We start from the raw sequence: 13434 nt of genomic DNA, 5'->3' as shown, positions 1-13434 counted from the left end.
ATAATAAAACATATCTAGCCTGCGGGTCTATCACAGCCTGGCTTCAAGAAAAGCACACTAGTCCCTCTGGCATAGTTGGAGTACACAGAATGATACTGGGTTGGATAAGCTCTACTCTTAGGGAGGTCTACAGTCTCCATCAAATGGGTTTCCTGCAGACAGACCACTAAGGAATATATTTTAATTTATATTTTTTGGTACCTGGAGTTCAGCTTTAAAAGGTAAAGTGTGTATCTGTATTCCATGCACATTATGGAGCTCAGTGTCAGAATGTAATCATTTGCATATAGTGTAGTGTTCACTTTCTGATCAGAGGGTATTTTTTAATTACTTTTATTTTTTTAAATCTTTTTCAGTCTGTATCCAACCGTGCTTTTTTTTTTTTTCTTTTAACAAAATGAGAACATTTCTCTTCTTTGCCACCTTAGAAACAGAATCTGAACAGGTTTTTCCAAAGTCATTGCTTGTTCCTGTACTTTCCCATTTCCTCTCCCATATGCCTACACAAGCAATCAATGTGTTACATAGAAGGCAATATTCCTATCAATGTCTCCTTACTGTGTACTGCATTGGAAATTTTATACTTGGTAAGGGACTTGCACATATAAAAGAATGTCTAAGAATAGTCATGTGATTACAATAAAAGGAACCTCTCCCCAGGCAATCATGCTCTGAGATTTAATTGAACAAATCTGTCATCGGATGACTGACATGTAGTTATCACCAATAGCCGTACAATAAAGTTGCAGCACCGAATACTTCACCAGCTGTCTAACAAACAGTATTACAATGAATAAATCTCCAAGCACAAAAAGGTAGCAGAAATTTATTTACAAGAAAGTTAAAGATATTCTTTCACACAGTCGTTTGCAGTGTATAAAATAAAAGTATGTATTTACAGTTCTACAGTTGTGTAATTTCCAGTACAGCTAGTTACAATATATACAGCACAGTACTGTACACCAGAGTCAATCCACCTAAAATAAATATTTCAGTTTTTGCCAGATACAGAAAAATTAAACCACCTGACAATCTACTATGTATATTGATGATTCTACTCAAAAAAAAACAACAAAAAACAAAAAAACTCGGTGCTCCCTCTGTCCCTGTGTTCAATCTGCAAACTAGATTTTTTTTTTTTTAATATTTTATGGAGAGTGCAACACTGGAAAAACAATGCTGAATACCCAAAACTCATGTATAAGAGATCTCACTGCTGAAGTATCTGAGACATCTAGCTATCCACATGCTGAACCATGATGGCCTTGCAACTGTAGAATTTTGTTGGAATGTTCATATGAGAAAGTATACAAATCGCTTGTCCAACCATTTGGTGTTGCCTTCATGGACCCAACTAATTTCAAACGACCTTTTGTTTGTATACCATGTCCAATTTACAGGAACGATTGACATTTCTTGCTAAAGCTACTTCTGGATTAACTTTGACAGGTGCATGTGCACAATTTCTCTCAGATGGAAGCCAACTCAACCATTAGAAAGTTGTTCCAATTCAATTAAATGTTTCCATCCTTGTCCTTTGATTTTTTTTTTTTCGCTCACCAAAGATGAAACAGATTTTGGTATTATCCCATTTAACTCTTAGATAATCTAATAAACATTCTGAAAATGACAACTTTCAAACAAAATGCTACAGGTTTAAGGCCAGCTTTAGTCCACAGGGACAAACATTTTCACAATACAAAAAAAATTCCCGAAAGTATCATGTGGTACTAAAGAATTTTTACATTTATAGGTCAAAATGAATCTAGTATCATTGTTATACCCTACCAATATTCTGAGCGATTAGCTTATAAAATTTTTAAATTTCAATCACTCACAAAGGATTTTTTTTTATTATAGAATATATACAACTTAAAAAGCTCTTTGAAAAGTTTTCCCAGTTTTAGTAACTCTGGAAAAGCGGTTTTGTTGTACGTGTATAAGCATAAAAAAGTAACACAAAATTTAACTGTAGGCCTGTGAGACCCAGTTGTAAGGTACTGAACACTGAGATTTGAAAACACAGCATCCATGCAATAGAGAAAATCTCATATAAAACCTAACATTTAAAAGAAAAAAGTTTAAAAATTGTAGTTTATGCTTATAGAAGCATTCACCATTTAAAACATTTTCCAATAAAAGTGGAGTTTTAAATAAGATTTTTTTGGGGAGGTTTGGTGTCCTCAAATGTCAAAGTATTCAATACCTAGCAATAGTTCATTAGGAGAAGGTACACAACCACTTAAGATATTTTTTTGGAGAGTTAATAAGATTGTCTGGTAAAATGAAGACAACAGAATTCCTGCTGATGACATCAGTCTGATGAAGCGGCACAACCTGCAGCACTGTAATAGTTCTGTAAATGTAAAAGCTTCTCATTTGTCCTCTTTCACTTTAGTTTTTCTGTACACCATCTCTCTGAAGCTGGACAGGATTTTGTTTTCCCTCTTCCGCCTCTCTTCTTGGTTGAATGAAGCCAGCGCCCTCTTCTCATCTGCACTGTAAATCTGGTTCTCCTTACGCAGACGGACAGCTTCCATACGGCGATGTCTGAACAAACACATTATCATGTTAGCATATAGAAGAGGCAAAATTATTTCCCTAATCTCAAGGTTTTTTTACCTTCATGCATTGTATGCACAATGAAAAAAAAAAAAAAAAAAACCATTATGTGCGTAGCAGCCCCCCGTCTTGATCCAGCAATATCCATGAGAGCCTTAGTTCTCAGTGGACTCTTACTCCTGATTGGCTGAGGCAGGAGTGGGAGCCATCGGCTCCTGCTGCTGTCAATCCCAGACACTAAGGCAATCATGAGAGGTAGGGAGAGGGACACAGCCACAGCTCCTCAGGTGTCCCCACAGCAAGCTGTTTGCTATGGGGGCACTTGACAGGAGTGCCAGCGGGGGGACCCAAGAAGAGGAGGATTCGGGCTGCTCTGTGAAAAACCCCTGCACAGAGCAGGTAAGTATGACAGGTTTGTTATTTTTAAGAAAAATAAAAGAACTTTAGTATCACTTTAAGATGTTTTAACTTTATTTCATTCTCTGCATTAAGAGAAAAAACCTTCGGTGATTAGGATCTTAAGATCCCCCCAGCCCCCCTTATACTTACCTGAGCCAGATCTCGATCCAGTGATAGCTCTCGTTCTCCCTCTCCCCTCTCAGGACAGAGAGGAAGCAGCAGGAGCCAAAGGATGTCAAACAAATTTCATGATGAGGGAGTGGGGGGCAAGACTTAGCCGCACTTCCTGCATCTATGGATGCAGTCACCGCGACTCGGGATCGAGCCCGCATGAGTAGCCCCATAAGAAGTTTCTTCCTATGGGGGTACTCGACAAATAGGAGGAGACAGGAGCGCCAGCAGGGGACCCCAGAAGAGGAGGTTCGGCTCTGTGCAAAACCATTGCACAGAGCAGGTAAGTATGACATGTTCGGTATTCAAAAAAAAACCCCCACAAAGCTTTAAAATCACTAAGCTTTCTGAGAATGTGATGAAATGCAGCAATGATGCTTGTGAAAGAATCTGTACAAAGTACAGGAACTCTGAAAATGACGGCCAGGCAGGAGCTTTATACACTCACCGGCCACTTGGTTAGGTACACCTTGCTAGCACCAAAAAAATATCCCCCACACCACCACCAGCCTGAACCGTTGATACAAGGCAGGATGGATCCATGCTTTCATGTTGTTTATGCCAAATTCGGACCCTACCATCTGAATGTCTCAGCAAGCAGTCTGCTCATTCTTCTCTGACCTCAACAAGGCATTTTTGTCCACACAACTGTCGTTCACTGGATATTTTCTCTTTCTCAGACCAGTCTCTGTAAAGATGGTTTTGTAGACCAGCAGTTTTTGAAACACTCAGACCAGCCCGTCTGACACCAACAACCATGCCCCGTTCAAAGTCGATTAAATCCCCTTTATTCCCCATTCAGATGCTCACTTTGAACGTCAGCAAGTTGTCTTCACCATGTCTTGATTCCTAAATGCATTTAGCTGCTGCCATGTGATTGGCTGATTAGCAATTTGTGTTACCAAGCAATTGAACAGGTGTACCTAATAAAAGTGGCCGATGAGTGTATATTTACTGTATTTATAATCATCTTTTATGTATTTTTTTTTTTAATCAGTCAGTACACCTAATCACCGCCACACCAGTCGCAGTGTACTTGATCACTGCCATACCAGTTAGGCCCCTTTCACATGGCCGGCTTGGTATGGCCGCTGTATTCCTGTGGCAATAATCTGCGGATTCTTGCTGCTGGAAAGACAAGGTAATGCGAAAGGGAGCTTTACAGTGTCCCCGATCCTAACCACTCCAGTCACAGTGTCCCTGATCCCCGCCACACCAGTCACAGTGTCCCTGATCCCCGCCACACCAGTCACAGTGTCCCTGATCCCCGCCACACCAGTCACAGTGTCCCTGATCCCCGCCACACCAGTCACAGTGTCCCTGATCCCCGCCACACCAGTCAGTGTCCCTGATCCTAACCACTCCAGTCACAGTGTCCCTGATCCCCGCCACACCAGTCAGTGTCCCTGATCCCCGCCACACCAGTCACAGTGTCCCTGATCCCCGCCACACCAGTCACAGTGTCCCTGATCCCCGCCACACCAGTCACAGTGTCCCTGATCCCCGCCACACCAGTCACAGTGTCCCTGATCCCCGCCACACCAGTCACAGTGTCCCTGATCCCCGCCACACCAGTCACAGTGTCCCTGATCCCCGCCACACCAGTCACAGTGTCCCTGATCCCCGCCACACCAGTCACAGTGTCCCTGATCCCTGACACAGCGTCACCATAAGGACTTGTTCACAAGCGTGATACTCTCTGAAGAGCCATCCATATTCAGATCGCTTCTCAGAGAGCATTTAACAAGCAGTGAGAAGGCATTGTATTGCCTCCTCACCATCTGCTCTAAGCCCTTGAACCCCGCACAAGCAGCCCTATTCATTTGAATGGGTCATGATCAGCGTGAGTACAGGGGGTATAATGCCTGCCACAGCTCCGAAGCAAAAGCATCGCAGCCACGGCACATACTAATACTGGCCTATTTATTGACCATGTTTCTGCCTGTTGCCTGGACCGACCCTTTGACTGTTTGCTGGCCATGTCTCTGCCTGTGCCTGAACTCACCCGATGATCTGCGCATCTCGCCAAATTCCAGTCCCAGCCATCCCCTACAGACAACTGCACTCCTGAAACCACAGAAACTCTTTTGTTCTTCCTTTCTTTAGCCTTCTGTACTTCCTGGCCAGTGAACATGGCATTCCTTGGGGCAGCCAAGTACCAGTAGGCTAGGCTTGCTCGGCTCATAGAAACAGGGACTGCTAGGTGACGCTACACTAAGCTATATACCCTGACCACTCACAAAGAGGCGACCATTCATGTACATGGGGTCATTTTGTGCATGTTTCCACTATCCTGGTGCTCCAGGGCCTCCAAAACCATGATAGGCAGTCAGGAAATTAGACGTGTAATTTATGCATCTTGAAAGCCCAAAGGTGATCCTTGGATTTTGTGTCCTTCTATGCATCTAGGCTGCGTAAAAGTCTTACACATGTGGTATACCAATACTCGGGAGGCATAGCAGAATGTGTTTTGGGGTGTAATTCTACATATACCTATGCTGTGTGTTTGACATAATTTGGTAAAATGACAACTTTGAAGAAACTAAATAAATTCACATTTTCCAAAAAATTGTGGCAAAAAACTTAAAAAAAAAAAAAAAATCACCAGAAGCGCTGGTGGGGGCCCCACATTTGATTTCCATTGGTGGCTACAATTATTGTCTGTCCCGACCAATAACCGATGGCCGACTGAGCAGTGTTACACTCACCCACCCACCTTCATTCCTATTGTGTTACGGAAATTGCAATTTTTGAAACAGCCCTGCAGTGACAGGAAGTGATGTGGGGGATTCTCTAATACCTCTTCCTGTAGCCCAGGAATACCTATGGTATCTAGTACAGAGTGATGAGGTAACTGGCTGTTACAAAATAATTTACTAACAATCTAGGTTATTTTGAAGAATAAAAGATTCACATTTGCAATGTGTTAATGGACAGGAACAACAGTCAAGATTAGTAACCTGGCTGGAGTTCAGCTTTAAATGAGAATATCTCTGGAGACTGGTTCATACAGAGCAATGTATGGACAAATTACAGAAGCAGTTGCTGTATAGGTCAGTAGGTTAAACAGCATCAAAGTACTTTTTTTTTATTAAGTGTATAAAAGCATCCCAGATGATGGTAAAACACCAAAGGCCAATTTGTTTTCAACATTATACTATGTGTTTTTAAAAGTTTTTTTGTTGTGGAACTGTATAAACAACCAGTTTTGTTTCTGCACCCGATACAGGCTAAATGCCAATTTGTTTTCTTTATATGCAGATAACATTTACATAGTTTACATAGAGTGAACTACAGGCTTTATGCAACATTGATGTGTTGCTCATACAGAGTAATGAAATCAAGTTATTCTCCTTTTCTGAGTATATTCTAAAATGTTAAGGTCATTCAGTTTACCAAAAACGAAACTTCTGCACTCTTATTTCTAAAGAGCCCTGAAAACGAATTGCTGCTATCTGTAGTCTGACCAACGTAGACACTCACCTGCTTCCACTCATTACATAGCCTGACTTCTCAAAAGAAGCAATTTCATCACTTGTAAGGCCAATTTCACCTCTCCTTGGGATGCGCTTTCCAGCTTTAACATATTCAGCCATTGCAGCACCCTCACCAGGTAGCAAAGCATGGCCATAACTGTAGAGGTAAATTTGCAATAAAGATAATGAAACATCTAAAAAACATAACACGTAAATATAGGCCATTTTGTTTGGATGTACAGTCAGGTCCATAAATATTGGGACATCGACACAATTCTAACATTTTTGGCTCTATACACCACCACAATGGATTTGAAATGAAACGAACAAGATGCGCTTTAACTGCACACTGTCAGCTTTAATTTGAGAGTATTTACATCCAAATCAGGTGAATGGTGTAGGAATTACAACAGTTTGCATATGTGCCTCCCACTTGTTAAGGGACCAAACCACATCCAATCTGCATATATATGACTTGGCACAAACATTCTTACAAATATGTGAAAAACACTTTGGCAAATGTTGTTGCCCACACTTTATTCTCAAAATGATATTAACACTAGTGCCAAATGTGTACTAAAAGGTTTAATCATGGTTTTCAAAATACTGCAAGTGAAGGCATGAAAGTGCCCCTTCCAAGTCCCTAAAATAGATCACGATTCATAGATGCCAACATATGATTTAGACAGTAGGCCACTGTAATACAATAATTACACATTTAAACAGTAAAAAAGAAAATATCCAAGAAAATATAACCCTCAGCAACAACAATCTTTTATGGTTCTGATACTGCAATCCCACGAAGTAATGAAATTCAGCTGGTTTGATGTCTCTCCTTTACATAACAATGCTCTCTGTGAAGCTTCATAAAACAACCTCCACATGTCATGTAACTATTTATATGCATTTCTTACATAATCAAAAATTTTAGCTGAAGGGTAAGACTTAGAAAAAAAAAAAAAAATCACATCAGCTGCTTACTTCAATGGCTTATCATCTTGTGACAGATGTGTAATTGGAGCTTCGGGTCCTACTAATTCAGCATCATCCAGGTTGGCTTCTGAGGACAAAGTCACACAAAAAGATTTTAAATAGGTATTCTAAAACATATAATTTATACTTCCATTTCACTGCCTTTGTTTAACCATGTAAAAAGACCTGCTCTGCCCTCATGCAAGTATGCATGCCTGTGATTTACAGTTACAGCGGGTAAAAAGTATTGAACACGTCACCATTTCTCAGTAAATGTATTTCTAAAGGCGCTATTTACATGAAATTTTCACCACATTACTAACAACCCATGCAATCCATACATACAAAGAAACCAAAACAAATACATTCAGAAATAAAGTTATGTGTAATAAAATGGAATGACACAGGGAAAAAGTATTGAACACATGAAGAAAGGGAGGTGCAAAAAGGCATGGAAAGCCAAGACACCAGCTGAAATCAATCAAGCAAGCAATCCTGCCCCTTTTCAGTGCACATTCATATCAGCTTGTTCAGGCTCAACTGATGGCCTATAAAAAGGTGTCACACAAGAAACAACTCATGATGAGTAAAAACAAAGAGCTCTCTCAAGACCTTCACAACCTTTTTGTTGCAAAACATACTGATGGCACTGGTTATAGAAGGATTTCTAAACTTCTGAATGTTCCAGTGAGCACTGATGGGACCATAATCCAGAAGTGGAAAGAACATCATTTCACCATAAACAGGCTATTGCCAGGGGCTCCTTGCAAGATTTCTGACAGAGGAATGAAAACAATTATCAGAAGAGTTGTCCAAGAGCTAAAGGACCACCTGTGGAGAGCTTCAGAAAGACCTGAAGTTAGCAGGTATAATTGTTTCATAGAAAACAATAAGTAATGCACTCAACCGCCATGGCCTGTATGCATGCTCACCATGCAAGACTCCACTGCCAAAGAAAAAATCATGTTGAAGCTCATTGAAAGTTTGCTGCACTACATTTAGACAACCCTGTGAAATACCTGGAGAATATAGTCTAGTCAGATGAGACCAAAACTGAACTCTTTGGATGCCATAATACACATCATGTTTGGAGGTCAAATGGCACTGCACATCACTCCAAAACCACCAAACCAATAGTGAAGTTTGAAGGTGGGATCATCATGGTGTGGGGCTGGTTTTCATTATACATTACTGGTAAACTTCATGTCGTTGAACGAATGATGAATGAAAAAATGTATCAAGACATTCTTGATAAAAATCTGTCATCTACCAGGATGATGAAGATGAAACGAGGGTGGACATTTCAGCAAGACAAACACAAAGCCAAGGAAACTCAACTGGCTTCAAAGAAAGAAAATAAAGCTGCTAGAATAGCCCAGCAAATCAACTGATTTCAATCCAATTAAAAATCCACAGAAAGAACTAAAGATCAGAGTTCATAGAAGAAGCCAACGGAACCTACAAGATTTGAAGACCGTTTGTGTGGAAGAATGGGCCAAAAACCATACCTGATCAATACATGCGAATAGTTTCTCCACACAGGAGGCGTCTTGATGCTGTCATTACCAACAAAGGATTTTGTACAAAGTATTAAATAAATTTCAGTTAGCGTGTTCAATACGTTTTCCCTGTGTCATTCCATTTTTATTAAACATAACTTAAATTTCTGAACTTACTTGTTTTGGTTTCTTTGTATGTATGGATTGCATGGGTTGTTACAGAAGTGGTGAAAATTTCATGTCAATAGCACCTTTAGAAATATATTTGCTGAGAAAAAAACTTATTCAATACTTATTTTACCCACTGTATCAATTTAAAATGTATAGTTATGAATTATAAGTATTGTCCATTTCATTGATCTCAGAACTGTAGGCAAAAAGAAGGTCACAAGTACTTTCTGCCAAGAATGCTTTTTATGCCAGCAAGACAATAAAGTGGGTCTACAGCCTGATCTTAAAAGAGTAGGTTCACCTTTTGGAACAAGTTACATGTTTCACCCATATTTGGGGTGGAACATGTAACATGTTCCAACAGCTGCAGCCTCTCCCCCCTCCCTGTCACAGTGGGTGGGGGTTCTTCTCTCCGTGCCCACTGTCATAATTTGAAACTAAAACTAGGCCATGCGGGGCTCTGCCCACAGGACCACATCATTCATTCAGCTGAATGAATTTAGTTGAATTAATTCATTCAGTAAATTAATGCCCACATGTACCATCCGCCTTAATGCTAATTTTTTTTACCTGCAAAAAAAAACAAAAAACGTGCATTTAACTTTTTTCTTAAAAAAAAACCAAACAAAACAAAAAACAGTGCAGTGTACCCACAGTTTTTGTGAAGGTTACCAACGTTTTGCCATAGACTTCAATTAAATTGGAGGTTTTGGTGTTTTTTCTGAAAGCACATCATAAGTTCCATGCTGCAGGGAAACTGCACCACACCAGTGTGAAAGCACCCTAATACAGATATTAGGTCTTTCATCAGGTTATAATTCCCTGTTCAGCACTCAGAGAAGTAGGATCAGCATTGTTAGTTTATAGTGGTGTGCTATAATCTCAGTATGAAAGCTTGTGTACATGGACATCTGACTTACAAGCAAGTCAAATCAGAGGATGCACCATTGTGTTTCAGATGCCTTTTTTTGTATTACTTTTCACTTTCATAGAAGAGTAAAGGCAGCAGAATAAAAAAAAGTAAACAAAAAAAACCTGCTCGATGCATTGGTCATGACTTTGTGATTAAAGTGTTTGTAAACCTGAAAAATAAAAAAACTCAGCAGTTTACCTGGGGACTGTCCCCAGTCTTGCAAAGAAAGGTGAATCCAGCATTGTTAAATCCTCTCGCTTTTTTGCAGAGTTAAAAAGAAAAATATGTGTCGTCACACCCCTGCTCCTGTGACTGACAGACTATGTAGTTCTCTCATGCACGAGCATGGGAGAAGGGGGAGCGTGTACAGCATTCCAGCAACAGATCGCTCCCCCTACCTCCTTTGGCTCACTAACGATTGGCTGCTCTGCGCCTCAGCATTATTGGACATGCTGAAGTCAGGTGGTGCCTTACATGAGTTCCGATTTGTCAGTACTTGTGAGGGGGCATGACCAGCCACCGGGCGTTTGCGCTGTCCTATTGCCAGGGGGTGTGTTGAGATGGGAGGAGAGTCCAGTGAGGTCACAATTCCACCTCCCGAGCTCTGGCATGCAGACACGCCCACTGATTGGCGATATTCTGAGGGCTCAGACAGGCGCATGGGATAAAAATTTTAAGATAAAAGTACAGCGAGTGCTTTTGCAATGTGGACACATTAATATGGTGCCTTTCTTTTATGTTGCATGCACTGCAGGTTTACCACCACTGTAAAGTAAACTCAACTTCAGTTGAAAAAAAAACTAAAAACCCTACGCTGGTGCTGGTAGTCAGCTGGATTGCATAAGGGAAACACCATGACGCTGATCCAAGCATCCAAGACCACCCCAGCATTCAGTGAAGTGACCTTCACCTCCATCCATCCCTTGTTTCCCACCATGTGCCATGCTGTTGCTGTGGTGAAAACTGCAAGATGGGAGATTGAGGACTCTTATGTGAAATCATTTCTTTCAGAGTGTTTTTTCATTACAATTTTATTTATAAACCTGATTTTTTTTTGGGCCCATAAATATTTGTAAAGTATATGATGTAGCCCTCATACTAAAATGTTTGGAAACCCATTCTCTAGATTCTGAGCAAGGTCCCAAAGAAAATGCGTTCATTTCTTTAGGACAGGAAGAACATAAAGAAGATCCAAAAGGACTACCTATGTTATAGAACTTACAACTGTTACATCTGCTGAGATGTTCACAGCAGTCTTAAATTCCCCTTGGATAATATTACTTCAACAACTGTTTGGTTGGAGTTCCATTTTAACAAAAATAAGTCATTTTCACATCAAAAAGACATCCTGACCTGGGGCATGCCTAATCTGCAACCTAAACCTGACTGAGCATCTGAAGTGTAACATACTAGTGTGAAATTGTTCCTGTAATCATCCCCAAAGTGTTAAATAGAAAACTTACTTCGCTCTACCCAGCTATCTTCCTGCATCTGTTCATCATCAGATTCTTCACTGCTGGAGTCACTCGATTCTTTCCTACTTTTTTTGCTTCTCTCTTTCTTTGATTTCTTCCTGTAGGGAACATTGGGAAAAATATATCCAAGTATGTGAGGAAGTTCTACACCAATAAAGTAAACAAATCTCACAGATGTCAAAGTAGTGCTGATGTCTACTAGCTGCTTGTTTAATGTGAAAGCCAGTATCCTCATTAATTTCTGTGTTTGACATCAACAAACTGGAGGTGTAGGCTGCTTTAGGGATTTCAAGAAAGCTGACGAAAGACAGTTGAAAGCATTGAAAATTCTTGGAAAAAGTTTGCTGTAGACACTGCTCTTCACATTAGTGCTTGTAAGCTGAAGCCTGTGCAAACAATGCTGCAATTACTGACTTTCTTCTGAAAATAAAAGTTGCCTAGTTGCTATGTTATTCCACGATCTTCAAATGCATTTTGAGTCACTGACTAACTTGCTCCATGTCAGTGCTTCAATGAGCATGGAAGAAATAGATCTAGCATTTTCAGGGATTTTCAATGGGCTTTCTACAAGCTGCCCTCATGCCAGCCTGCTTGAAGCCACAGATCAAGTTGTTACATGGTAATTATCAAGCAGTGGTCAACTTGTACTGAAGTCCATCAATAAGTAAAACTGGCTGGGATCCCTGGATCACACACTATTTGCCTCCGGTCTTTGACCGTATACTCCATACCATCTAAGCATTCTTAGTGGGGATACACCGAAACATTGGTGGCCAAAATGTATTGGCCAAAAATAGTGTTATAGGCATTTTGTCGATAGGAAGTGATGGACTTCCTTTGATGGCTAACAGGAGCCTTAATGGTGTAGCGGTGTACCTTTGGACAGCATTTGGAGCAGCAGGTTGAGCACTTTTGTTTTGTGCCATACAGGGGCGGACTGACCATTCAAGCATTCGGGCACTGCCCGAGGGCCCCATGAAATGCCCCGGTACCTTTTTTATAGGCTTTTTTGAGTGTGGACAAGAACACAGGGGCCCCATGATCCCCTATTGCCCGGGGGTCCCATGAGTTGTCAGTCCACCCCTGGTGCCATAACTTATGGCAAAGATCTGTAATAAGCTAGAGATCAAGAAAAAACATGTCTATGGCACACGTGTGGCAGACAAAATCACTAAAGGACCCCTGTGCAAGTTATTCACAATTAGATAGACTATTATGATGTGTGATACCCCACACACCTAGTTAATATGCAAATATTTTTAGTCCAAATGAGACAAACATTCCTTATACCTCAGTGCTGGCCACGCAATTATAAAACAGGCCAGGTTCATGAACACAGACACCCACATAGAAAATGTGATCCAAGGAAAGGGTGTGTGATAATGCCTAAATGCCATTCTGACAAAGACCATGTAACACCCCAGTGCAGCTGTGCTTAAATGACAGCAACCAAAAACGCCCAGAGAAGTTGATTGGGGAGTATAATAGATTACATTATGATTTAGTAGAACTTTAGGTTATATAAAGATATTACCTTAACTGCCATGGAAAAGACTAAGTCTGTGCAAAGTATGTACTCTAGATTGCCGATTTGTTTAAGAACCACTTGAGAAAACGTTTCAAAAGTAAATTCTGCCTTGATTAACCCTGACTAGATGGTTACACTCTCATAACTGCTATACCCCTGTCCACCTAGTGTGCCATTTGTAGTCAGATGGGCAATCTCACTGGACAATGGAATGCCAGAGCACATAATGTAGCCTTCCCTGGAAGCAAAGGAAATAAAATCAAAGAGC

The 13434-nt window shown here is 40.6% G+C and overlaps 1 protein-coding gene across 1 annotated transcript in view; it reads right to left on the bottom strand.

Annotated features, from left to right (window-relative positions):
* Positions 1-810: 810 nt before the first annotated feature.
* NKAP (NFKB activating protein) overlaps positions 811-13434 on the bottom strand; it is a 31352-nt gene continuing 18728 nt past the window's right edge. Inside the window, exons 6-9 of the mRNA XM_089684891.1 lie at positions 11627-11736; positions 7590-7668; positions 6616-6765; positions 811-2550 (exon numbers count right to left, since the gene is read on the bottom strand). Coding sequence (XP_089541017.1) covers positions 2376-2550; positions 6616-6765; positions 7590-7668; positions 11627-11736 — 514 coding nt within the window. The 3' untranslated portion in view covers positions 811-2375. The remainder of the gene's footprint in view (positions 2551-6615; positions 6766-7589; positions 7669-11626; positions 11737-13434) is intronic.

The sequence above is a fragment of the Staurois parvus genome, unplaced genomic scaffold (genome assembly GCF_062004578.1).
Source record: "Staurois parvus isolate SC_StPar_1 unplaced genomic scaffold, SC_StPar_1.0 ptg000361l, whole genome shotgun sequence".
Lineage (NCBI taxonomy): Eukaryota > Metazoa > Chordata > Amphibia > Anura > Ranidae > Staurois > Staurois parvus.
Note: the sequence above shows the minus strand (reverse complement) of the source record. Positions and strands in the feature narration are given on the sequence as shown.